This window comes from Hetaerina americana, unplaced genomic scaffold (genome assembly GCF_022747635.1).
Source record: "Hetaerina americana unplaced genomic scaffold, ioHetAmer1.1.p SCAF_7, whole genome shotgun sequence".
NCBI classification, from domain to species: domain Eukaryota; kingdom Metazoa; phylum Arthropoda; class Insecta; order Odonata; family Calopterygidae; genus Hetaerina; species Hetaerina americana.
Genome location: NW_027287316.1, coordinates 30,840,627 through 30,865,362, shown reverse-complemented (window position 1 = coordinate 30,865,362; position 24,736 = coordinate 30,840,627). Strand labels below are relative to the sequence as shown.

Genomic DNA, 24,736 nt, shown 5'->3' with positions numbered 1-24,736 from the left:
TTATGCACCAATACCCTGCAACTTATTTTGTAGATATACCCAAATCCCCATTGTTATAATAAAATATAATGACTTATGCAATCCTCCTTAAACTGGAAATTCAAAAATGTTCACTTAATTTACAAATTCTCTCAAACACCTCATGGAACACCATTTTAGAGGTATATATCAGTGGAATGTTAACCTAATCACCCAAGAAATGAGCTTACCCATTAGATATGGCATATTTTATGTGGTTGCTTGTAGTGTATATGAAAACTCCACTGTCATCCCAGGCACCAGACTTAACCCTCGTGTTTTCATGAATGGAACAAAGACTGGTAAGCTGCCTGTTGCATATGTTGACTGCATGTTTTGCCAGTAGAGCAACATGGGACATATCAGATGACCATATAACATAGCGACACTTGGCAATTTTCACCTGAGCCAGAGTTCTGAAAATATTAAAGATATTTAATTAGGTTTCACCATAGTTTTTAAACATAAAATCAAGACACAGAAAAGAGAAAATTACAATTTTTCCCTAATTAGATCTTAAGATCACTGCCAATCAATAATCTCAGATTAATAGTTGGGCAAATTTTTAGTATTTCCAAAATGTTTTGGAAGACATAAATAAGTAATTTTTCTAAAATGAATAATGATATGAAAATTACTTGAATTATGCGAGAAAACTTTACAGATACATATTATGACAATTAAATTGCAATCAATGGGGAAATACAGTAATTCAAAATGTATCATTACTGAAAATGAGAAAAATCAGACCACAGATGTCACCATAAATGATTTCTAACCTGAAAGTCTTAATACTATCCAACTTACAACTCATAGAAGTTTTCTAATTACAATGAGAATTGCACTTTGAACAAATAGAAAGTTGGCATTATTTATTTTCTATTGGTATAGTAAAAATCTAATTACTCTCCTTCCTTTGAGATTTTTCACAATCCAGAGGTGTTGTTTCCATGCTTAGAAAATTAGGGACTTATAACATAAATACTGGCTGCCTGTCAATTGCCCACCAACTTTATCCAAATAATATTAGAGTAGATTAGAGACCAAGAAAATATGAGATGACCAATAGCATTGAATTAGGGATCAGTAGAAGTTGTTTTTTTAGAATATAACATGCATAATAAACTTCTGCATTGCCAACTCTTTTTTTGAAAATTTTTGCCATCCTCTGGTTAGCTTTAGTGGATAATTAAAGTGTACCAATAAAAGTGGCATTTAGTCAATAATTAAAGCTGGCAAATGTATAAATAATGCAAAAAATGCATCAGGTGGTATGAGATATTACACAAAAATTGGTAAGAATAAGGTGAAGTTCATTACTGTAGTCATTAAGTTGTTAAATATATATTAAAATTTATTGAATTAGCCATATTGGTTCTGTATCCAGCAGTCTGTAAGCAGAGTGCAGCAAAAATGTTAGTTATCAATGAACATCTGATGCAATAGAATTTTCATGAATAAAATTGTTACACGGTTCACTTTATGATTATTTCACATACTGTGGTTGGTCCAACTGGCCTCTGAATGTCTATGTGGGGGTATTTTAGCTTATTTTAACAATTATTGTGAAGTGAGCAATAATTAACTCTTAATATGAATAAAATCAAACATCTAATGTTGGAAGTTAATGTGATCATTGGACCAGAGAATTCCATAGTTGTTTGAGAATGCAAAAATCACAAATTCCTAGATGTCATTATACCAATCAAACAAGGAGGATTTTTCTAGTAATGCATGATTGAAAAAATAACCTTCAACCTTTTAATGCAATTAAGACTATTATTACCAGATTAAATTTTACCCCTTGTTTTCACCGAACCTATATAAAATCATACTGGTTATAATTGAAAGTTCAACATTATTTCAATCAATCTGTATGTACCTTTTTTGCTGCACATCAAATAGGGTCACACCATCAGCATCTCTGAGCAACAGCATGCCAGTGCCAGCATAAAATATTTCATCATAATTAGGCGTTTGTACCTTCTTAGTGATTTCATTTTTCAGATTCTTGATCATGAGCTAAAATTGAAAAAAAAAACATTTATTAGCATCTCAGAAGGTGGCCTTGAGCTTACCCCATTTTCCTAATTGTACAGCAAAAAACAATATTAAAACTGTGCAGTCAATACTAAACTCTCACTGCTTGAAAACGTTAATGCATTACATAAATGCTGAAAATGAGAATTTGATTCCTTGGGTCAAAATTTTCACATTTTTTCGTATCAAATTGAAAACCAATTAAACATAGGTTAGAATATAATGTCTGCACTGAGATTTTTAGTATCATGCCAGGGAGACATCTGGCTGTGAGCCCAATTCCAATATCCATGGGTATACCTTGAATTTAACTGGAAAGATGACAACATCATCTACACATCACAAGAATAAAAAAAATCGTAATAGTTCTATCCAACTACAAACTATAATGCTGCGACTGTGGCTGTGTAGTATGGTGGCTTTACCGAATGTGTCCTATCCAAGACAGCAAATCTGTTTCGGGCAACCCAAATGGCTGTGACACCTGGCCAACGTTTTCCATCAGAAGGTTCTGTACTTTGGTTTTCAGATTCTTTCGGGATGGTATAAAGGTCATATGAGCTGTTCTCAATGTTTGAGGTTCTTGTGCAAAGCAAAACTGCATTCTCAGCTGGATTATACGACATGCTGCAACAAAATGAATAAGAAATCACAAAAAACTATTATCATATACATAAAACTGTAAAAATTAAAAATTGACAATTTTTCCACAAAATATCACAATAGTGATAATCTGCCAAATCCCTTTATTTCTGAATTCTAATATAATTTTAGATTTGGCAAACTGTGAATTATGATGAAAACTGGATCCGAACACCCTTAATATATATGTTGTACCTGTACACAGGAATACGGCCACCACCACGGATTTGCATTACAACCGTGTCTTTTGAGGTAGTGAAGTCAAGCTTCCTCAAAAATCGGTCCTTTACATAAAACAGCAAATTTCCATGAACAGCATATGCAGGTCTCTCTCTTTCAAGCTGAAAGAAATAATCATGAATTTCAATATTTATACATGTGATATATATTAACAGACAAAATTATTTACACAACAACAATGTCAGCACAAATATGCTAACTAAATTACATGTAATAATTACAGGCTTTTCATATTATTTCCAAAAATTGATTTCTACCAATTATGCCTTAAAAGTAAGGAACTTTTATTTTCTTCCATCCAGCCAGAAAAACCCAATCATGAAATTCTCTTGTCTTCTCATGGACTAGGTTCAGCCAAAAAATCATTGATTTCATAAGACAGAGGAAAGCATTGAAACACCTCTGAATATTGCAATTATAACACACGTGAAGACAAATGGCCATGAGCATCTATTGAAATAAAAAAATGAGGTTTATGACAAAAAATGATTAGGACATTTAATAATGAATTTTTCTCTTTATACTTCTTTCAAAAAAAAATGTAAATGAAATTGTAATCCATGGGTACAAAGGGTGTATAGTAAAACATCTAGTAAAATATTAGAACAATGTTTTAAACATCTCCTTTGAAACAGTAAGGCACTTAGTTTAAAAAAAACAATAATAATGGTAATTTATGATACAAAATGAAACTATGAAAATAATATCAGAATTTGAAGAAAATTAACGATTCTAATAAAGTGATTCTTTTATTTCATTTTTTAAGTAACTCACTTGACTTCCTACACTTCAATTATCCAACAGAATGATAACTATTCATATTAAGATGGCTAAAAAAAACATTTGAGTTCAATTTTACCCATTATAGCTTCTTAAAAAACATCGAAAAACTATATTGAAATTTAAAGAAAATATTGACTTAGTAATTCCACACACTTTATTTAAAAATACGACCCAGGTTTCGACAATGAACGTCATCATCAAGTGCTGATTATGACGTTCAACGTCCAAACCAGTTTTTTTTAAAAATAAAGTGAGTAGAATTACAAAGTCAACAATTTCATTGACAAACCATTTTGAATACAAGGGGGCCATAATTTTTCATTTTAAATTAAATTATCATGTTATTAGTTTTCACTTTGCATGACAGGAAACATTATTTCAAATGCATATAAAATCAAGTTTTGATAGCTGTTCAATATTCCCTGACCTTTCATGAAATTCCCAGATTTTTTCTAGTTGCTGATCACACTGTTCTTTAAACAAAGTTTAGGCAACCAAAGTACATATAATACATCCTTAATTCAAAAGTATCTAAAAGAAGATCACCTTGAAAATAATCATTCCTGAGTCATGGCCAGCTGCAAACAGATTGAGAGAAGGATGAGCAGACAGAATCCAAAACCTCTCATGCTCACGCCGAAATGTGTGAAGACAGGTCCTCTTGGTCATATCCCACACTCTTATACTTTTGTCTTCCGAATTGGATATAATTAGTTCTTGGCGTGGATGAAATAATACACATGACACGTTGTTGTAATGCCCCCGGCAGGTGTCAACTTCCCAAGCCTGAAATATCAATAATGATTTGCCTAACCATACGACCAAATTATTACATTACATTCAGTTCAAATGGTGAATTTCCACTCATTTTATCAGGAGAGATAGAATGTATGTATGTATTAGCAGAGGGGTGACATCCCTGTAAGCCCAAAGCGTCTTGCATAAAGCGAAAAGTCTTGCAACAGCACCACATGTGAGATGAAACTAAACAAGCTACATTGTATAAATTTACGATTTATTTGGGAATTTTTCCTCGACGTACTTCCAACGAAATATTAAAGCTCTGTTGCTTAATATTAACTCCAACCAGTGATATCACTGAAATTCGTAATAACTGCAGCCTTTTCCAATGCTTGAAGTGGGAAAAATACATAATAACAGGAAGTCGAAATTATACCCATGTACCCCCAGCCCATAAACGTGGGCTGATTTTAGAACATATTTTGGTGTATCTTACGGCCTGGGAAATATGGTACCTAACAACCTGTGAGGCCCCCCCCCCCCCCCCAGTTCCATGTGAACTAACAACCATCAGTGTAACTTGTTCAACAGCCAGTAGTGAGTAGCTCCAAGACATCTCTTTGGGTAAACATGAATGAAAAATGCACCATGTGAACTGGGCTCGACAGTGAGCATCCTCATAAGCTTCACTTTTGAAGAGACTTACTGCCATGCAGGAGCAAACTATCAAACACAAAATACTCAAAAGCAAATTGTAAGATTAACTTATGGTTTTCACAAAGGTAAGGAACATCCTCCAAAACACTTATGAAACATTTCTAAATATTTTAAAAGGATAGATAAATATTTCTTCATTGAAATTCTTTTCTGTGCACCTTTATAAAAAACCATGATGGAAAGAGTTGAATGGACTTATGAGAAATTAAAAAAAAAATCAGTGGCAAAATTATGTCTCATGACTGCTACTGTAACAAAAAACATACACTTCTAAGTTGTTTCCTGATGTTATTCACTGATTTTCCCATTCTTTTTAAGTTTTTCAAGAAGTGAAGGACCAATGCCTCTTTTTTATTTGCAATAAAATATCCCAAGTCAACTTTACCTTTCCTTCATTCATCCTCCATAGTTTGATTTGGCGATCATCAGCTCCAGATACAATCAATGGCATGGTTGGGTGAAAATACGCCCAATTAACTCCACGATCATGACCCTCTAATACATGTTTAACAATGGCATCCGCCTGCCCAAAAAGGTCTGTTGCCCCTGGATTCTTCAAGTGTTCCTCTAACCCCCCAGGGCCTGGTGACACACTCTTCTTCCTCAAACCTTGAAAAAACAAGAGAAGTAATAATAACTTATAGGAAATCAGAGTTATATGGAAAATTATTCAACTCTTAGTATACCCTTCACAGGTTCATTTAATGGCATGATAACCTATCACAATAATAAATGACCACACTGTAGATGAACATTTCATAGGATATTCAGGCACTTGTAAGGCAACCCTGTCTATTAATGCAGTAAATACATAGAGCTTTCTTTAATTTTATTCATCAAGTTAAAGCTTATTTCTTTTGTTATACACGCATTTATCCATTTACTATCAAGCTACAACATAATTTTGGTTTCAGATCACCCTTTGACAAAAACGCCCAACTCCTTATAAACTTGACTCTGACTGAACGCAAAAAGATGTTGGAGAAATGAAAGATACACACAATACAACTTTTAAACAATTTTAACAATGGATATACTAGTATTACAAAAAAAATCTTGACTCAAAAAATGTAACACGATGAAAAATAAATTATCAAAATGATGACTTCATCAAAAAAATCTCCAACTATGCCTTAGGGAAAGATAAAAGGAACACCTTCTTCGGCATATGGTTGGTATAGTTTTAATTAGGAATTATTGCAAAGGTGCTGTATGAAGAGCACATTCGATGAAACTGTGGATACATTAACTATTTCACTATGGATTATACTGGTTCTGGGGATCTCCTCACTCTAATAACTCTCCTGACCATGACAAGACTTGATTGACATTGTTCACATAAGCATAAAGAGTATTCACAATAAACTTGACATGTTTTGGATGAAAAAAGACTAAATTTGTCTGTAAAAGTGATCTTTGGCTAAAGGTAGATGAAAATGATGCTGTGCCCATATGAGGTTTTGTTTTGGCATTTATTTTATGTAGTAGGGAAAGAAAAAAATGGCGAGAAGGTAATTACTGCCATGGATGATCTAAAATACAAGGTAATTAATGTTACTTCCTACAGTATTGAGCTACACTATTAAGTTACTTATTATAACAATTATTCAGGGATGTGATAGTCCAGTGTGTAGAGCATTGGAATACTGCTCAGGGGACCTAGGTTAATTTCCCAGGAATGACTCTGAGCACCTTTAGCTTCACCCAAGCTGGGTAAATTTTCAGGAACCAGATCTTCCTTGGAAACCAAGAGAGGCACTGGGAAAGGAACTGGCCTCTATCCTGATGTGTGAAATTCACACATCAGGTTGGGCTTAGTACTAGGCGAGCTCAAAGCAACTTTTGGATCGAAGACTGTGGTTTTTATAGAACAATTATTTACCGGCAAAAGAACTATTTTTAATGGAGATAGGAAAAAATGCTCATCAGCTATCAACACTTCGAAGGTGGGATTATTGCCGGGGCATTTTAAAATTGACGTTAGCAAGGAGGTAAACACACATGACACATTAAACTATGAAGTAAAATCATTTGCTTTTTTAATTTTAAACCCGTAAGGGATTTTTCAGTTTAAGATAAAATTATCATGGATATTAACAGAGACCAATTATGTTTTTAGTAAACCGAGTTAGTAACATCTATGATGATGAAGTAAAACAATATGAATCAGATTTAGGCCTTTTTTGAGGAGGAATTAAATGACTTTTTTAACTTTTAGGAATATCCTCATATCTCCAGGACAATAAGGCTTCACCTATATGAAACCAAAATTTTCAATTTTTCCAAAATTCTCACCTTCCCAGATGTTTCACCCTTGAATACTTAACCAATGTATACATTGTCTTTTGTGTGAGTAGGCCTTCAGTCTTACTAAACATGATTTGAACTATTTACCACAACCAATCACTTTCAAGCTAAAAATTAACTAGAATTTTAATTACCTGAAATGTCCCAAACACGAACAGTTGTGTCAAGTGATGCGGATACAACTATGTCATCAGTCAAATGAAACTGCGCACACATGACATAATGATTGTGCCCGGTTAAAACGCATATGCATGTACGGCTTTGCCAATTCCAGATGCGAATGGTTTGGTCATCTGATGCACTAAGAATCCAAGGATATTCATGGTGAAACATTGTAGTGCGGATGTAATCCAGATGGCCAAGTAAGGTAAAAATACAACGCCGTTGTTTGTAGTTCCAAACCTAAATGAATAGATGTTTGGCAATATTAGAAAACTGCCACCACCAACAGCATCCAGACCCTCATTAATATACCTTAATTTTGTAGTCATCTCCACCAGATACAAAGAGTGGCTGTTGGTTGTGGAAGCAGATACCACGAACAGGCCCATCATGTTCATCAAATTTGTCCAGAAGTGTGCACATTCTATAATCCCACAGCTGAATAACCCCATTGTGCAAACTGAAAGGACAGAAAAAAAACAATATTACCTTTTCACGGCTGCATTGGAAAAAATACTATGCATCTATAACCTTAAAGCGGAGTCAGGATAAATTAAAAAAAAAATTTATAAATTTTATCATTACCAAAACATCTCAATTTCCAAGAATTACCTCAAAGAGCATTATTACAATGAATATTCTTGCATGAGATGCATTCTACAGTCCCCAGAATTTACTTAATGGCTGTCTAGGATTTATAGTAGAGAATTTTCAAGGGCTCATTGTGTTGCCTTCATGACCCAAAACACACATTAAAGAAAATGTGAGATATTTTTTGAAGAGCAGTTCATCAAATAAGCATTGCATTTCCTTTCCCAAGAAAAATAGAACTCTCCTGTACTTTTATAACAATATATATTTCCCAACCATGGGCCGGACAAATTATTTTTTTTTAAAGTTGCATTTTTTAATGCTCTGCAAGTCTCATTTCCATCCCACTTGATATGTCCTGTTCATGAAGCTGGGTTAAGGATTTCTTAAATATGAAGCCTGAAATATTTACAAAATACACATTTCATGGCATTATTCTAAAAAGGTTTCAAAGAGGAGTACTGATGGCACCAAAAACATTTTTTGAAAATTAATGGACAGAGAAAAAACAGCATGACCATTAACTTATAAGTTATAACTGCCATTGAATAACAATAGGACATTATCAAATGGTACACACAATTCCATTAACATTGCACATCAGTTTCATAAAAAACTTATTTACTGAATAGTTTAAAGAGTTCAATTGATTAAATGATTAATGAAAGAATATGACATGGTAATTACATCTAATCGCACTAAATTTCTCGAAAAAGACCCTTTAGATAAATACTTCAAATACTAGGTATTCATCACTACTTTATAAAGCAGGCAAAACATTTAAACCCATTAACAGGTACAGAGAGCTACTGTTACATTTAAATGAAAAGACAAAAGAATTAGAGACAAGAAGCTAATGGAGTAGAATAGTGTTACAACCCTACAGGCGGTGTAATAAGCATCAGAATGTACCGCAGAAATTCATATATTCATTGTGTTGTTTACATTTTCTGAAATTTTATGTATGTTATCTGATATATTATAATTTACTATGTCTATTGTATAATTTCTCTTTTATATGCACTGAAATATGGGCGAAGTACATAATTCCTAAACTTGTTAATAAAGATACCATTATTCATACAGCACGGTTAAAAATTTGCCCATCACTCAGTGAGGCTATTTATTCACCGTTTTCATCCCCAAAATGCAGAAATGTAATATTTTTGGCGACGTGTTATCACTTTTGGATTAAAAGAAGACCAATAGTATTTGCTATAATCCCTTCCACACATTCACAAGTTATGTTAAAAATATTTAAAACTGGATGTACTAAAAATACATCTGTATGTTAAAAAGTTTGTATACATCATCTCAGTAGATACACGGCCTTCCCTCGGCCGGGTATCCACTGGCCCGGCCCCTGGGCCCCTCAGTAGCCCAACACTCTACCCCTGGTCTACCGCGACCCGCTGAGTAAATATATGTGAATGTATGTGTGTGTGTGTGTGTGTATATATATATATATATATATATATATATATATATATATATATATATATATATAATTTGGTTTACACTTTGTTAAAAAATGACTGTTATAGAGTAATTTGGGCATATTCCCGAAAAAACATTACTACTATTACATTAAAATTGAGTATTTACAAATATATGATAACTTTTCTTTCTATAACGGCGTCTGACGGGCAAAATCACCAAAGTAAATACATCAACTACACATTACAATGGGCCAAAATATATTGGCTGATGCCTCCATCAGAATGTTACAATGGACCAAGCCAACACATAAGGAGATAACAACTTTGTAATGAAATTATATCATAGTATACAAACGCTCAGATTGAATTATTGAAAAAGGTATTAAACCCTCCAAAAGTTAAGTACCACAGACATCATTTAGAACAATGAATGGACAAGGATTGGAGGTCGTGATTAATTTGATGTCAGGCACGGAATAAAGATGATTTTCTAGCCATGGTTCTTTTGAAATGTTTTAATTAAATTAATTGAAAAAAATATTGGACAAAAGGACCATAAACTTTGACAATCACTAAATAAACGAACATTGCATCAGGAAAAAGACCGCTCTCACCTCGCTAATACCCAGGGCCGCTTAGGATGAAATGAAAGCCCTTTTACACGGGCTGACTTTGTTTCAAATTTTGTAAGCATAGTCCATATAAAATGATACACCAAATGTAGTACAAAACAGTTCTATAATTGAATATGCAGGGCTAACACGTCAACACATATGAACTGCCTCCACGGTTGCGGTTTGTGAACTTCGTTTCCGCAGGCGACAGTATATACGTGGAATGCCCACTCCCCTATCATTAGCCGACCTTTCGTTGGACTCTTCTCGGCCATCTTTGAGAGAGTTTCCCAACTAAGAGAAGCCAACAAACCTCTTCGCGGAAAGGGATCCAATTTCGGTTTAGGCTGAATCTCAGTATATTCGATAGGAGTCGAATTTGCTACTATCTTTTCCTGTTGAAAATCCCCGAATTCAGCTGTGGCATCTAGAAGATGTTACTTGTTTATATATGAATCAAGAGAAGGAAAACAATTCAAAATTCCGAGGGTAATTGGTAGGTGAGTAAGGTGCGTTATAAGATTCATACCTAATAAACTCACTGATACGCGTTGCCGGTTAATTTATTATGGAATCACTTTTAACTTAAATAATCATCTAAAGTTATTTCATAGGTATAATAACTAAATAATCCGCATGTGTTATTCGATTAATGAAAAACTGGTTCTACTTGCCTCGATTAGTGAAATACTTGTTTTACTTGCAATATGTTTGAAAATTGTCGCAATATCTGCACAAGCCTATTGTAGTGTACTCTGTGAGACATGTTGAGTTATTTAGCGATATTAGTGTATATATCAGGTAAATGTGCATTTCCCAAAATTTAATCGTACATATTAGGGTGACTAGGCTGGTGGATTGCGGTTACGGCGTTGCTCATTTCTTGAACGGTAAACCTTACATTCAAACTTATAAATTAGTGTTAGTGTAAATCCTTCTGAGTGATTTATTACATAAACCTATAAAAATCACGTGTAAGTATATTTTTTCATTCTCCTGTGTTGTCCGTTTTTAAGTGAGTACCGTCCATTTCTGCGAGGATAAACGAAATAATATTGAAACAAAAATATAGCTATTGATGAGGAAGCAATGGCTTTTTGCGGGAATGATAGATAATTTTCGGTGGCCGCCATTAAATAATAGCAGTTTTGGTGTCGTACTTGTTTTAAAAAAAACCCCGACGCGCGTGCAAGGCATTTGAATACTCTTTCTGCTTGCTCGTATTATGGTATGACAAACCTTTTGGAAAAGTATTTTTCATGTGTACGTGTAAAATATGATAGTACTCTTTTGCACAATTTTCCTACACAAACCTCTTTCTATTTCATCTTTAACATTCTCAGAAGAAGTCATTAAAACCCAAATATGCCATTTTGATCTCCAAAATGGTTGTGATTCTACTGAACTCCCAGTCGTATTTCTGAGTGTTTGCCTTGAGCCACTACCTTATCCTTTATTTATACGGTTTAAGAAATCTCTCTCTAGAGTGATTTGTCATGGCATACTCAAATCTATGCGGAAGGGAATGGGAAACCACCATATTAGTCTCCTGAGGAGATGCACCCTGTACTTCACCTATATATGACATGATGGCATAGGGTAAAATATTCTGGAGGAAAATAGTCTCCCAATGGGATCTCTGGGGGCAGACTACTGGGAAGGATAGATCGGTCAGGAAAGACTGATGCAGGATAAGGACATGGAATGCAAGATCCTTACTACTGTCCTTTCTACTTTGATCGTTTTGGTCCGTAACACTTCCAAGATAGGTAAACTGTTCCACCTGCTCTAGTTTTGCCCTTGTATTTTCACATGTAGCTTAGCTTTCTTCTTCTAGATGACTATATAACCTTCATTTATATTTATTCTCATCCCATACACATTGTGCTAACTTTTCAATGTGAATTTGACCATAGCTATAATTTTCTTTATAATTTTTGAATGAGTGTGTTTTTGTCTTTCTCTTTATGTAAAAAGGGTTATTCCCATTAATTACAATATATAATAACTACTCCTAGTATTTTTCTAAGAATACTGTTTACACCTCCCTTACCCCCAGGCTGGATTTTCTTTTCTGCCTAAACAAGAAGTTATGGCAGCAGGACCACCTTGCCTTGTACTCTTCTATTTTTCTCTTTTGCCTGGTTAGCCTGTGATCCTCCACAGGACTCGCTTGTCCATGCTAAGAAATCATGGGGTGCTTCTAAATTATTTTCCTCCAAGATCGAATATTTATGCCAAATATTTCATTTTCATTGGAAATTCAATTTTAGCCTCTTATTTTATAGACCATTTTAAAATGTATGTATATTTGTTGAATTCCTCTCTTGGACCATATATCTTCTTTAGATATGTGGTAGAGGAGGGGGTGTTAAGTTGTCAGGGCCAGAAAAGGGGGAAGAAATGAAGAAGCAAGGATGAAATTTGTTTTTGAGAAACAGATACCCTGAAGGTTGGTGGGACAATGGAGTAGAGGGCCCTTCTTATCTTTTCCATGACTATGCCATCATCCACACACCAGGGCCCCTCTTTCATCTTCTATACACATGAACTTCTCAACCCCCTTCCACTGTGAGTAATTCCTCTGCAGTTTCCACCCGCCAAATACATTCTCTTTACCTATCTAAATGGATATTTCTTTTTGCAGTTAAACCAACCTAGAAAGGTTAACCTCATACGAGCCTGTGTAATTAACAGCTCAATCATGTTTCTTTCCCCACAAGGAAATCTCTCCATCTCAAACTTTGTCCTCTTTCCAAGTATAGGACTGTGAACTGAAAAAACATGGTTTTCCTTACTTCTGTAAAACTGGGGAAAAATCTAATGAATAAAAATGGATAAATACCAAATCATTTCATTCAAATGACAAATCTTTAAAATTTCTCTCATGGAAATGTATCAATGGCATGAGTACTGAGCTTAAATATTCAATTGCATTCAATGTCACATAAGCCTTCATATCCGATAAATGTGATTCATTGGCATGAGTATTGAGACATTTGAGTACATTTAAATGTTTATTGCACAGTAATGCATTGAAATCTGAGATTAATTCTGAAATTATTAATTTATGCCATGTTTGTTAATGAAACTTGATTTTGTATTTTCCCTCCATTAATAGTTCGCGGCTAATGCAAATTATTTACTTTACTTCGAGCATTGGCAGAGTCATTCCCTAAAGTTGGGGCTTGTTTTGATATTATTAAATTGTTATTAAATTAATTTGATATTAAATATATATATATATATATATATATATATATATATATATATATATATATATATATCCCTCCCCGGACTACAACCTTGACGTGGTGGAAGGGCTTGTGCGTTCCGATGACCCCTAGAGCTGTACTGGCGGGAGTAATAAAAATTGCTCCTGGTAGGGTCACCCATGCCAGATAGGTCGAAGGTTAGGAGCCAGACGAAAGGTAGTCCACGCAGCGTCTGTTCCTCAGTGAGGCGGCTGCAATGGCATCTGACCCCAGTGGGGCGGCCAGTAAGTGATGGTGTCACGTTAAAAACACTATTGAGGAAGGCAACGGGAAACCACCTCAATTATCATTCCCAAGAACAATATGATGGACAATAGAGATATTTTGAGTCCTGGCAACCACGGGGCTCGGCCCAATCGGCCGTGTGTCGTGCCCGGCAGCGGGGGAGGCAAGGCTTCCGCGGTCGTCATCCCACGAAACCCTTGCAAGGGAAAACCAGCAGCAGCAGGACAGAAGACGCAGGAGAAGAAGACCAAATTAGTTAGAATAGGAACGTGGAATGTTAGGACAATGATGAGGACGGGGAAATTGGAGAATGTTAAGCGAGAGATGGAAAGGGGAAATATAGATATTTTAGGTCTATGCGAGGTGAGATGGAAAGATAGCGGGGATTACTGGAGTGATAAGTATAGAATAATATACAGCGGTGGGGACGAGAGCCAACGAGGGGTCGCCATAGTATTAAATGAAGAGGTAGGAAGAAGCGTAGTCAACATACAGCAGGTAACGGATAGAATACTACTAGTGGAGATAAAAGCAGAACCGACGAACTTAGTTATTATCCAGGTATACATGCCACCGAGCAACCATAAGGAAGAAGAGGTCGATAGGATATACGATCAGTTAGAGGACATGATTGCATGTGTTCCTGCAGGGAAACATTTGATAGTGATGGGGGATTGGAATGCAACAGTAGGCGAAGGAAGAGATGGTGATGAGGTGGGGGACTACGGTTTAGGCACGAGGAATGACCGCGGGGAGAAAGCAGTTGAGTTCTGCAGGAGACAGGGGTTAGTTATCACCAACACTTGGTTCAGACACCACAAAAGACGCAGGTATACATGGAAAATGCCAGGTGACTCGGGAAGATATCAGCTAGATTATATCCTGGTTAGACACAGGTTTAGGAACAGTGTGATAAATTCCCACAGCTTCCCGGGAGCGGATGCGGACTCAGACCACAATTTAGTTGTTATGAAATGTAGCGTACGTTTTAAAAAGATAAGGCAGGGGCGGCGAGTTAGAAAATGGAATGTAGAAGCATTAAATGGGTTGAAAAGAAAGGAATACAAACAGGCGGTAGAGAAAATCATGGAGGACGGTAAAGAGCTAAGTACTATTGAAGAAAAATGGGAATGTATCAAAAAAGGGTTGTCTAAAGCGGCAAAAGACACTATTGGAACCGTGAACGCTAAAAGGACTCGTAAACCATGGATCACGGATGAGATGATTACAAAAATGGATGAGCGGCGAAAATGGAAGAATATAAATACAGAATTAGGCAAAATGAAGTACAAAGAATTGAACAATAAATTGAGGCGGGCAACAAATAAAGCAAAGGAAGCATGGTGGAAGACGCAGTGCGAGAATATGGAAAGTCTGCAGAGGAAGGGGGAAATCGGTGCGCTTTACAGCATAGTTAAATCTTTATCGGGAAGTAAGAAAGGGAGATCAACGATAGCAGTTAGAGATAAGGCGGGTAAGGTAATAGTTGACGCAGGAAAGATCCAAGAGAGATGGAAGGAATATGTAGAAGACCTGTATAGTAAAGAGCTTAGACCAACAAAGTTAGACATTGAAAAGGAACATGACGTAGAGGAAGATAGCTTAGGTCCAGGCATACTAGACAATGAGATAGAAAGGGCATTAAGGGAGATGAAACTAAATAAGGCCGTGGGGGTAGATAACATTCCCGTGGAACTTTTGAAATGCTTGGGAAAATGTGGGAGGAAGAGGCTATATGGGCTGATCCGTAGTATTTATGAGGAGGGAATCTGGCCGGAAGACTTTGTGAGATCAGTTTTAGTTCCTATTCCGAAAAAGGTAAAGGCCACGTCATGTGAGGACTATAGGACAATTAGTTTGATATCCCACGCAGCTAAGGTTGTTCTCAGGATCATAAACAAAAGGATAGAGAGTAGGGCAAATGATTACTTAGGGGATGATCAGTTTGGGTTTAGGAAGGGGAGAGGTACGCGTGATGCCATTGCAGTAATGAGATTATTAATCGAGAGGAATATAGAACACAACCAGGAGGTATTTGCCTGTTTCGTAGATTTCGAAAAAGCGTTTGATAGAGTAAATTGGGAAAAACTAATGAGTATATTGCAGAAAATAGGAATAGATTGGAGGGAAAGGAGGCTAATCCGCAACCTGTACATGTCTCAGACTGCTCAGGTGAGGGTGGGGAACGGGGAGTCAGGATGGGCAGTGTTAGGAAGGGGTGTAAGGCAGGGTTGCCCATTATCACCGTTGCTATTCAACCTGTACGCAGAAGAAATGATCAAAGAGGCATGGGAAGAACTCGAGGTAGGAATGAAAGTGGGCGGGGAATTCGTAAAATCAGTTAGGTTTGCTGATGACCAAGCTTTAGTTTGTCAGTCAGCCAAGGGGCTGCAAGCATTGCTTAGTGAATTGGAAATTCAGTGCGACAGGTATGGGATGAGAATCAATATTAATAAAACAAAGGTTATGCGATTTTCTAGAAAGAAAAAGGCCAAGCTTAACATTAAAATAGGAGGGCAAAAGCTAGAGCAGGTAGAACAGTTTACGTATCTCGGTAGTGTTTTGGACCAACACGGTCAAAGTAGTAGGGACGTAAGGAGAAGAATTGCGCTAGGCAAAGAGGCTTTCACAAGGAGGAGGGAGTTGATGACAGGGACTTTGAGTAAGGATGTTAAGAAAAGACTCGTAAAAACTTTGATATGGAGCATAGCTATGTACGGAGCGGAAACGTGGTCATTGAAGCAGGAGGATAGACGTAGATTGGAGGCTTTTGAAATGTGGGTGTGGAGAAGAATGGAGAAGGTGAAATGGACAGAGAAGAAAACAAATGAGGAAGTACTTGGTATGGTGGGCGAAGAGAGGGGTTTGTTGGGAGCAATCCTATGGAGGCAGGAAAAGTGGATGAAGGGGGTGTTGACCGGCAGTGGGATGTTGAAGACTGTGATAGAGGGTAGAATGTTGGGCAAAAGAGGAAAGGGAAGGAACAGGATAGGGTTGTTGGACGGGATGAAGGGAGGAAGGAAGTACTCAGAGATGAAGAGGGACCTGATATAGAGTAGGATGATTGATTTTGTGTTTTGTTAGGAGTAATAAAATATTTGTTTGGTAGTTGTGTCAGTCCAAAAACCTACCTTAACCGGTAGATTACTTAAAAAATATATATATATATATATATATATATATATCTTATGTATATGTATCTTATGTATATAATTATGCTATCTTATATCAGCATTAAAAATAGAGATCTATTTATTAATGATGATGGTAATGTTGGACATATTCAAATAATAATGATCGAAGAAGTTAATTCAGAATAAGACATCAATACACCATAATAAATTTTAATTGTCAGGAAACATTAAACCTTTTAAGAGGCAAAATGAGTAGTTTTACCACCATATTGTGAGTGAAGAGATTCATGCTTGGGAATGAACGCCTTTAAAGGCGCACATCGAAGATGTTCTACAGCTAATGGTTTGTTTACAACTTGCACTTCTCTGGAGATATATACATGAATCAATGTTGCAATTTGGACATCAATGGTTTATCTAGTAGTGACTCACTCCTCCAAGATGTGATGGATGTAAATCTAGAACATAGCCAGGGCAAGGAAAATAATATTAAAAATAAAATAGTATTGAATGTTGACTTCTTACGAACAGAGCCTACCGAATGCATTTCTGTCCATTGTATACTTAAGGTAATTTACCGGTTGATTATAGGCCGGCATATGGAAGAGAGTAGAAAATTCAGACGGTATGATTCCGTATATCATTATCTCATACTCTTTTCATAGGTAGATGGTTTATCCAGCGATTTTGATACATTTGAGCAAACATCCATTGGTACTAAATCAAGGTGTAGTGCTGGGAAAAAATTACGCAGACCTGTAAATCAGAAACAAGAATTTGACGAGCAGATGCTATTATTCAATGAGATCCTTGTGGGTGGATACCAGCTACAGAGCGAGAAGCTCCGTTGATGTGCTAAACACGGATTTTTTCACTGTCTGCGCTGGGCTAGCATGGTTGACATTTTTAAACATTGGAAATAGGTATTCAGTAACGTATTTGTGCATGCCAGTTGAGAGGCAGGTGCTTATTTTTGCAGCACAGAAATGAGGAAAAATGATTAAGTAAAGGAGGAAGTAAAAAAAGTAAGTTACATGTTAAGTATACACACCATGATATGTTTTCTCCGGCGTAACTTAAAGGAATTCACATAACATATTGCTGAGAAATTATTGACTTAGTAATTTCACCCACTATCTAGAACACGACGTGGGTCGCGTTCTAAGTAAAGTGCGTGGAATTACGAAGTCAATAATTATTTCAACACACCATGATATTGGATCCTGACTAATCACATATAACGAGTTAACATTGGACATTATATTTTTGTCTGCTCCTCATAAACCACCGAATGAAGTTTCCGAAACGACGCCAACCCCGGCAGATCCCTGGGAATGGGTAGAATAATGACATGAGTCGATATTTCCCAAGGTTAGCATTCCAAACGGGTCTAATGTTGGGTTTTGGAATTGCAACGTGCGTGTAATTAAATAATACATAATGTTCGGTTTCGATATAATTTTCGAAATATTACATCTATTTGTTGCCGTAATAATGAATTTACCGAATAATAAATCATTACTCTGCGATAATATGTGTTCCAGGCAATTTTCTTAACCTTGTTTCATTCCAGATTAGACACGACGGTAGAAGCTCATGAAACAATATTCTATGAAAAATGTAAACCTCTTAAATATGGCCTGAAGGGAATACATATGTGATAGTTTTGTAGGGATTGGGTATCTGGCCAATGGTAATTTCTGCTTATTTAAAATTTTACCACACCCGCCACCAATCTCAAAATTTTAAGTTGAGGGATCACGATTATATAATTATAGGATACTGCTTGTGATAAATATCAAGGCAAAAAAAATTGCTAATTTTGTTCGCTAATTGTTTTCATTGGCCTGAACATTTTTTAAATTGTATCGTGGGAGAGTGAAAATAAAAGCATTTCTCTTATACGTTCCTGGATATTCCCACACCATTTAAAATCTCTACCGGAAATGAGTTAACGCACCCATATTACCCATAGTTCCCCTGACTTCCTATATGTTCCTCTTCGCAGGTCAGCCGAAATGGTGGTGTGTACATGTGGTTACTCTTAGGTTTCAAATCTGAATTCATCTTAAAATAAGCCTCCGTTACAGTTTATTATTTTAAGTTGTTTGCTCTTCTGATTTAACTACTGTGCAAAATCCCGCATTTTAATAATTGTTATTCGGGAAAATTAATTTTTATCTCTGTAGCCACGTAACGTGTCTTCAATGCTCGTTGTTAATAACACGATTTATCTACTCTAGCCCAAAAGTAAAAAGCCACAAGATGTGACGAAAAAGGTGAGGAAGGAGGCAAAGGATAACAGCAAGAATCCTATGCGAGAAGTTCGAATTAGGAAGTTATGCCTGAATATTTGCGTTGGTGAGTCCGGTGATAGATTAACGAGAGCAGCAAAGGTAAGATTCTATTTTAAATTCCATTAATTTTTTGGGTTTTTTGGAAAAATAAGGCCTTCCGCGTTGGTTGTTGTAACTAATTCATTGAAATGCCAAAGCCGTTCTGCAATGGGCCTCCCGTCATAAGTCCCTGCATATGTTGCTTTCTGTGTTCAAGAATTTTGGAAATTTTATCTCAAATATACTCTGCAATTTTAATTGTTCCGGAGATTATCAGTTTCCGAATACTCAATTTAATTAAGGTTAACTTCTTTCTAAGCCGCCAGTGTATTTACGTCGTTTAGGCAGGAACATGTCGGAACTCGTCCAAATCGCAAGGTCTCCGTCACCTGTTGTCCATTTGCATATACTGCGGCATTTTCATATATTTAAACTAAAAGTCAACCGCTCGTACCTCCAAAAATGCATGTTGGGTGCCAATTTCATGCAATTCAATTAGGAAATAACGAAGTTGTTCAGCAATTGCATTATGTGATCAGTTAAGTGACTTGAGTTTCGCTTGTCTAGAAGCGAGTGGGGTAGGTAGGGAATAGGCATTTTGGACATAGTGAAGAGAGGAAGGTAAATGCGGAATTGTTAGTAATGGATGTCTCGGTGTATTTTGTTGGTAGGGGCAAGTGAATGTGTGTGTACCTTTGTTTTGGCTGTGACCACTCTATGTTAAGTCGTAGAGTACAAATAACAACGGAATGCACAATACGAAGCTATTGCCTTGTATTTCGGGCAGCAGTCGTGAACCTGTGCGATATCAAAAACATCTTTATTGCAACACACGTCCCCTCATTCTTCCGGGTTGTGTTACTAAAAAGATGTTACAAGCGAAGAGAGAGGTTTGGGATCCATTAGTATCCATTTGTGAAGCGGGTTGTGTTACCAGTTAACACTTAAAATTATATCTACCTAGTAACCTGTTTCGATTGTGTGTTTAGTCTTCACATGGACATTATGCTTTAAATGAATTTTCAGGTGCTTGAGCAATTGACAGGACAGCAGCCTGTGTTTTCAAAAGCAAGGTACACCGTTCGTTCATTTGGTATAAGAAGAAATGAAAAAATTGCTGTTCATTGTACAGTTCGAGGTGCCAAAGCTGAGGAAATACTGGAAAGGGGTCTTAAGGTAGTATATTTTATGTGGTACTGAAGTCTTTTAATTTTTTCTGCTTTATTAATGCATGAGTGCTACACTACTTGAAAAGATAGTTGAATATTTTCATTAAATTTTAAAGTTGGTCATAGCATGTAATTCGAGGAGATTATTTGTCACAAGTTTTCATTGGAGTTGGTCAAGGTATCGACTTTGAAAGGGAAAGTAATTTCTGGCGGAGTAATAATTTAATGGTATGAGTGAATGGAGGAGTAATAATTTAAAGGTATTTTTTTAAGAAAGAACTTTAAGAATCAGTTGTCTCTCATCTACTAGGTCATATGTTAATATTTTCACTGTATGGTGTTAAGAATCATTTTAGCATTTTCTAATAACTTTCAAATGCCAAATTGCAGTCCTTGTTCTTCATGAGTACAAGGGTCTGGTGTCATTTAATGTATTATTTAGCATATGCGAGTGTAAATTGGACATCATATACATCATGACATGCTAAGGGAGCAGCAATTTGACCTTATCATCAATTTCATTATTTAAACATGGGTGCACAGAATACCAGGTGGCCTACTTTAAATATGTAGTGTTGCTTAAGTGGACTGTGCGAAAGTATGTCTCAAAATTTTCCAAGGAGATGCTTCCTGTATTTCCATAGAAAATTTGAGGGACACTATTTTTTAATGTCAAAGTTCGATTTGTCAAGAGTACGCAATTTAGTAATAACACCAACTTTTCACCAAAAAATTATAAACACTGCAAACACAGTCACATTGAATAAGTGACATCTTCACGCATTTGAAGATGTCACTTATGATGAATGATAAGATGCTCACAAGGTTGAGCCTGACACCCATGAAAAATACAAAATTCCCTTTTTACATACCATTTCCTCCCTTGGGTAAAATTTATCCAATAAGCAATGATAAGTCTAGTTTTAAAACTTAGATTTGAATTTTTTTAAACATTGACACCATTCTTTGAGTTTATTTGCTACACCTCTTGCTTCCAATGATTTTCAATTGAACTCGCCATCTGGTGAAATGATAAGCTCCTGGTTTGTATTCATGTATTGCCTAATTCTCTTAAGTAGTGGTTCAGATAATTAAATGATTCCTTGTGTGTGTTGATTTAATTCACCTTGCCCATCTAATGTGGAAGGTGTAATTAACATTAGGTGCATGATGAAATGCCACCATTTATTGAAGATACCTGGCAAACTGAATTACTTAATATGAATTGAACATTATAATTTGATAAAATTTTGCTGCAGTTTTGATTTGTAGCATTGAATTTGGCAATCACCACTATTTGCTAATGATAAACATGATTTCAGATATAAGACATGCATTTCTGGTTACCACAATACCAGCTGCTTCTGAATGCCTGCAATAAAAATTTGCAGTGTATACCCAGAAAGCCATTATATATGGTATTTATTTCCATCATTATATGGCATATAACCAGCATTTGAGTTTACCCTTGTAACTTGAATAATTATGCGGTTTTATATAATTCTTTGAAATCAAGCAAAAATCATTTTAAGTCTACACTTTCCTGGAATTTAATGAAGTTACTGGAAATTGTTGAACAACTTCTATGCATAATACATTTCTTTACTTATATTCTGCGCTCCATTTTCAGGCTACGTAATTAAATTGATACTTTTCAACAAATGATTTAATGGTAAATATTGTGCAATTTTTTGTCCAAAATTTCATTTAAATAATGTTTTGCCCATTTGACAATTTTATTTTTGAGAAATTTTTATTCAAGTATTTTGTGTTATGTAATGGGATCAAATGTGCCTCTAGGATCTTCAATGCTTATAAAATTAATGCTGAATTAAATGGATATTGACAAAAGTTCTACACTTTTTGGCATCAGCATTAAGAATATTTTTCTCTCTAAATGGTGTTTTTTTGTTATTTTAAGTGCCACCAGTAATGGCTTAAGCTGAAGTTTCATTCTTTTAACAGGTCCGTGAATATGAGTTAAGGAGGGACAACTTTTCTGAATCTGGTAATTTTGGATTTGGTATCCAAGAACACATTGACTTGGGGATCAAGTATGACCCTAGCATAGGCATCTATGGTCTAGACTTCTATGTTGTCCTTGGACGACCTGGTAAGTTTCCTGTGCATATGTTGTGCATTAAGTAATTTAATTTTGATTTAGTGGATTTCTTTAGATTGTAGCATCTAATTGCAGTTCATGTGGATTGCATGATTTTTTCGTTCCATGATTAAATACAATGGTTGGATTTGCACAAAACGAAGCTACTGTCTTGTATTTGGGGCAGCAGTCGTGAACCTGTGCAACATTAATACATCTGTATTGCAACCCATACCCCCTATATGATACGGGGTATGATACTAACTGGATGTTACATTCTCACTACATGATTTCCTTTTTGGTGTAAATTTTACCATATTGTTTTTGCTGCCTAAAGATTTATATGGATTTAGAATAAGATTTATATGGATTGAGATTAAGATTTATATGTTTGCTCTATTATGTCAGGTAATACAACCGAAGTAATGATAATGCTTTAAGAAGTGTTCATTTATGAAATTTGATCTGTGGGAGAAAGTAGCAAGAGAAAATCATTCAGCATTTTAATCCCGTTGCTTTTTTTTGCTGAAAGGGATATGCTAAAATGTGAGAGGACTTGATTAGGAGGCATTGGTATTCCCATTTAATTTTGCCTGTTCTTATTATTATGAATCTCTTTTAAGGTTTCAATGTTGCACACAGGAGAAGGAAGCAGGGGAAAGTCGGTTTCCCACACCGGCTGACCAAGGAAGATGCAATGAAGTGGTTCCAGCAAAAGGTTAGTTTTTTATTGAAAAGGGCAATATGTGATTGAAGATGAAAGGAGTAATGCTTGACTTAAAAAGTGCTAGATTGCTATTAAAAGCATGTCTTCCGGAAATTTGATGATGTAAATGGATGAATGACTTCATAGCAAAAATACTCCAACCACCCCCTTCCAGTTTAAAGTACAATTGTAGAAAGAAAGATTCATTTACATTTTGATGTTTTGATGGTTGTGATGCTGTACAAAATCTATCTCATTTTGTGTAACAGCATGGAATGAAACTTCTATTATGAAACTATTATTCAAATTAAGGGACCAGTTCATACAGGATTCCTATCTTATTAAATGAAGGGAAAAATGCTTTTAAAATGTGACAACTCAGTCATGCCCACAAAGTTGTCGTAGTAGACATGCTTGAATCTCAAACAACTTCATTTTGTGAAATAGTTATTTTATTTTCTAATTGAGATATTAAATCAAAGTTAATTGACAGTTGTGTATCATATGTGTTAAATTATTGAGATGAAAATAATTTTAGCTTTTCATATTGAAAACCATCAAATTCAAAACTGAAGTTATCTTTCTGTTAATCTTGTGTGGGATACTTTGGCAATTTTGATTCCAAATAGATGTTTGAGGACGTTTTCATTAATTTATTATTTGTTAATAATGACTCCTTTGATATATATTTAATAATTCAGTTTTTGAAAATCCTGGTTGTTGCCAGATAACAAGAATTTGTTTAGTCATGGATTCCTAAATTTCTTCTGGGAAGGCTGTACTATTGGGGAAAAATCAAATTGTCTTTGAAAATGTTTGTGAAATTCAATCTTACTGATGTTCAAGTGGTTATCGCAGTATTATTAGGTGCCTTTATTTTCAATGCTTGTGCTAACATGATCCACAATTTCTTTTATGCATTTTGGGAATATTATCTTTCTATATGGAATACTTGCACATTGTACCAGAGGTTTTCTTTCATTTTGAAAACTCCTTTAGTCAATGTGTGCTAAATAAATTATAAACCCTGTGTACAGGTGTCAGCCATGCTTATCTTGTGAACACATGGTAAATATCATTTATGGGGACAATGTGCCGTAAACTGTTGGTGTATGCTTATCATTAACGAATGTTTCTGATGTTTCAATTTAATTTTCATTATTTCTAAATTTATGATATAATTGATTTTGATTTTAAATGCCTTTGTCAGTTGGAAGGTATTCCTTTAGTTGTATAGGTTTTTTTCACTTGTTTTAAAATATGAATTTAAAAAAATTGGTAATTGTGTCAAACTGATATTTTTTAAATATAATATTTTCTAATTTGATCTTCTCTTTCTTTTCAGTATGATGGTATTATCCTTCCTGGAAAGAAGTAATTTTTGTAGGATTATGTCATTAAATATTTTGCTGGAAAATTCGTCATGAGTATTATTATTTAAAAATACACCACAACCAAGCATTGTAGTTAGTTGCTGTTTTCACATTTACTATTAA

The 24,736-nt window shown here is 35.4% G+C and overlaps 2 protein-coding genes and 1 long non-coding RNA gene across 3 annotated transcripts in view; 1 reads left to right on the top strand and 2 right to left on the bottom strand.

Moving 5' to 3' along the window:
* Positions 1-10,485, bottom strand: part of alphaCOP (coatomer subunit alpha) — a 28,753-nt gene extending 18,268 nt beyond the window's left edge. Inside the window, exons 1-9 of the mRNA XM_071595285.1 lie at positions 10,295-10,485; positions 7,963-8,110; positions 7,623-7,890; positions 5,567-5,790; positions 4,270-4,509; positions 2,896-3,041; positions 2,484-2,685; positions 1,901-2,040; positions 210-434 (exon numbers count right to left, since the gene is read on the bottom strand). Coding sequence (XP_071451386.1) covers positions 210-434; positions 1,901-2,040; positions 2,484-2,685; positions 2,896-3,041; positions 4,270-4,509; positions 5,567-5,790; positions 7,623-7,890; positions 7,963-8,110; positions 10,295-10,374 — 1,673 coding nt within the window. The 5' untranslated portion in view covers positions 10,375-10,485. The remainder of the gene's footprint in view (positions 1-209; positions 435-1,900; positions 2,041-2,483; positions 2,686-2,895; positions 3,042-4,269; positions 4,510-5,566; positions 5,791-7,622; positions 7,891-7,962; positions 8,111-10,294) is intronic.
* Positions 10,486-17,155: 6,670 nt separating this feature from the next.
* LOC139696930 (uncharacterized) lies at positions 17,156-18,174 on the bottom strand. The gene is made up of 3 exons (XR_011702670.1): positions 17,980-18,174; positions 17,507-17,684; positions 17,156-17,386 (listed from the first exon to the last, which is right to left on the bottom strand). It is a non-coding gene; the product is annotated as an uncharacterized lncRNA (long non-coding RNA).
* A 710-nt stretch (positions 18,175-18,884) lies between these two features.
* Positions 18,885-24,660, top strand: RpL11 (ribosomal protein L11). Its single transcript, XM_071595265.1, has 6 exons — positions 18,885-18,952; positions 19,172-19,324; positions 20,291-20,440; positions 22,399-22,546; positions 23,158-23,252; positions 24,586-24,660. The coding sequence occupies exons 1-6, from the start codon at positions 18,947-18,949 to the stop codon at positions 24,616-24,618; spliced, it is 585 nt and encodes a 194-aa protein (XP_071451366.1). The 5' UTR covers positions 18,885-18,946; the 3' UTR covers positions 24,619-24,660.
* Positions 24,661-24,736: the final 76 nt, after the last annotated feature.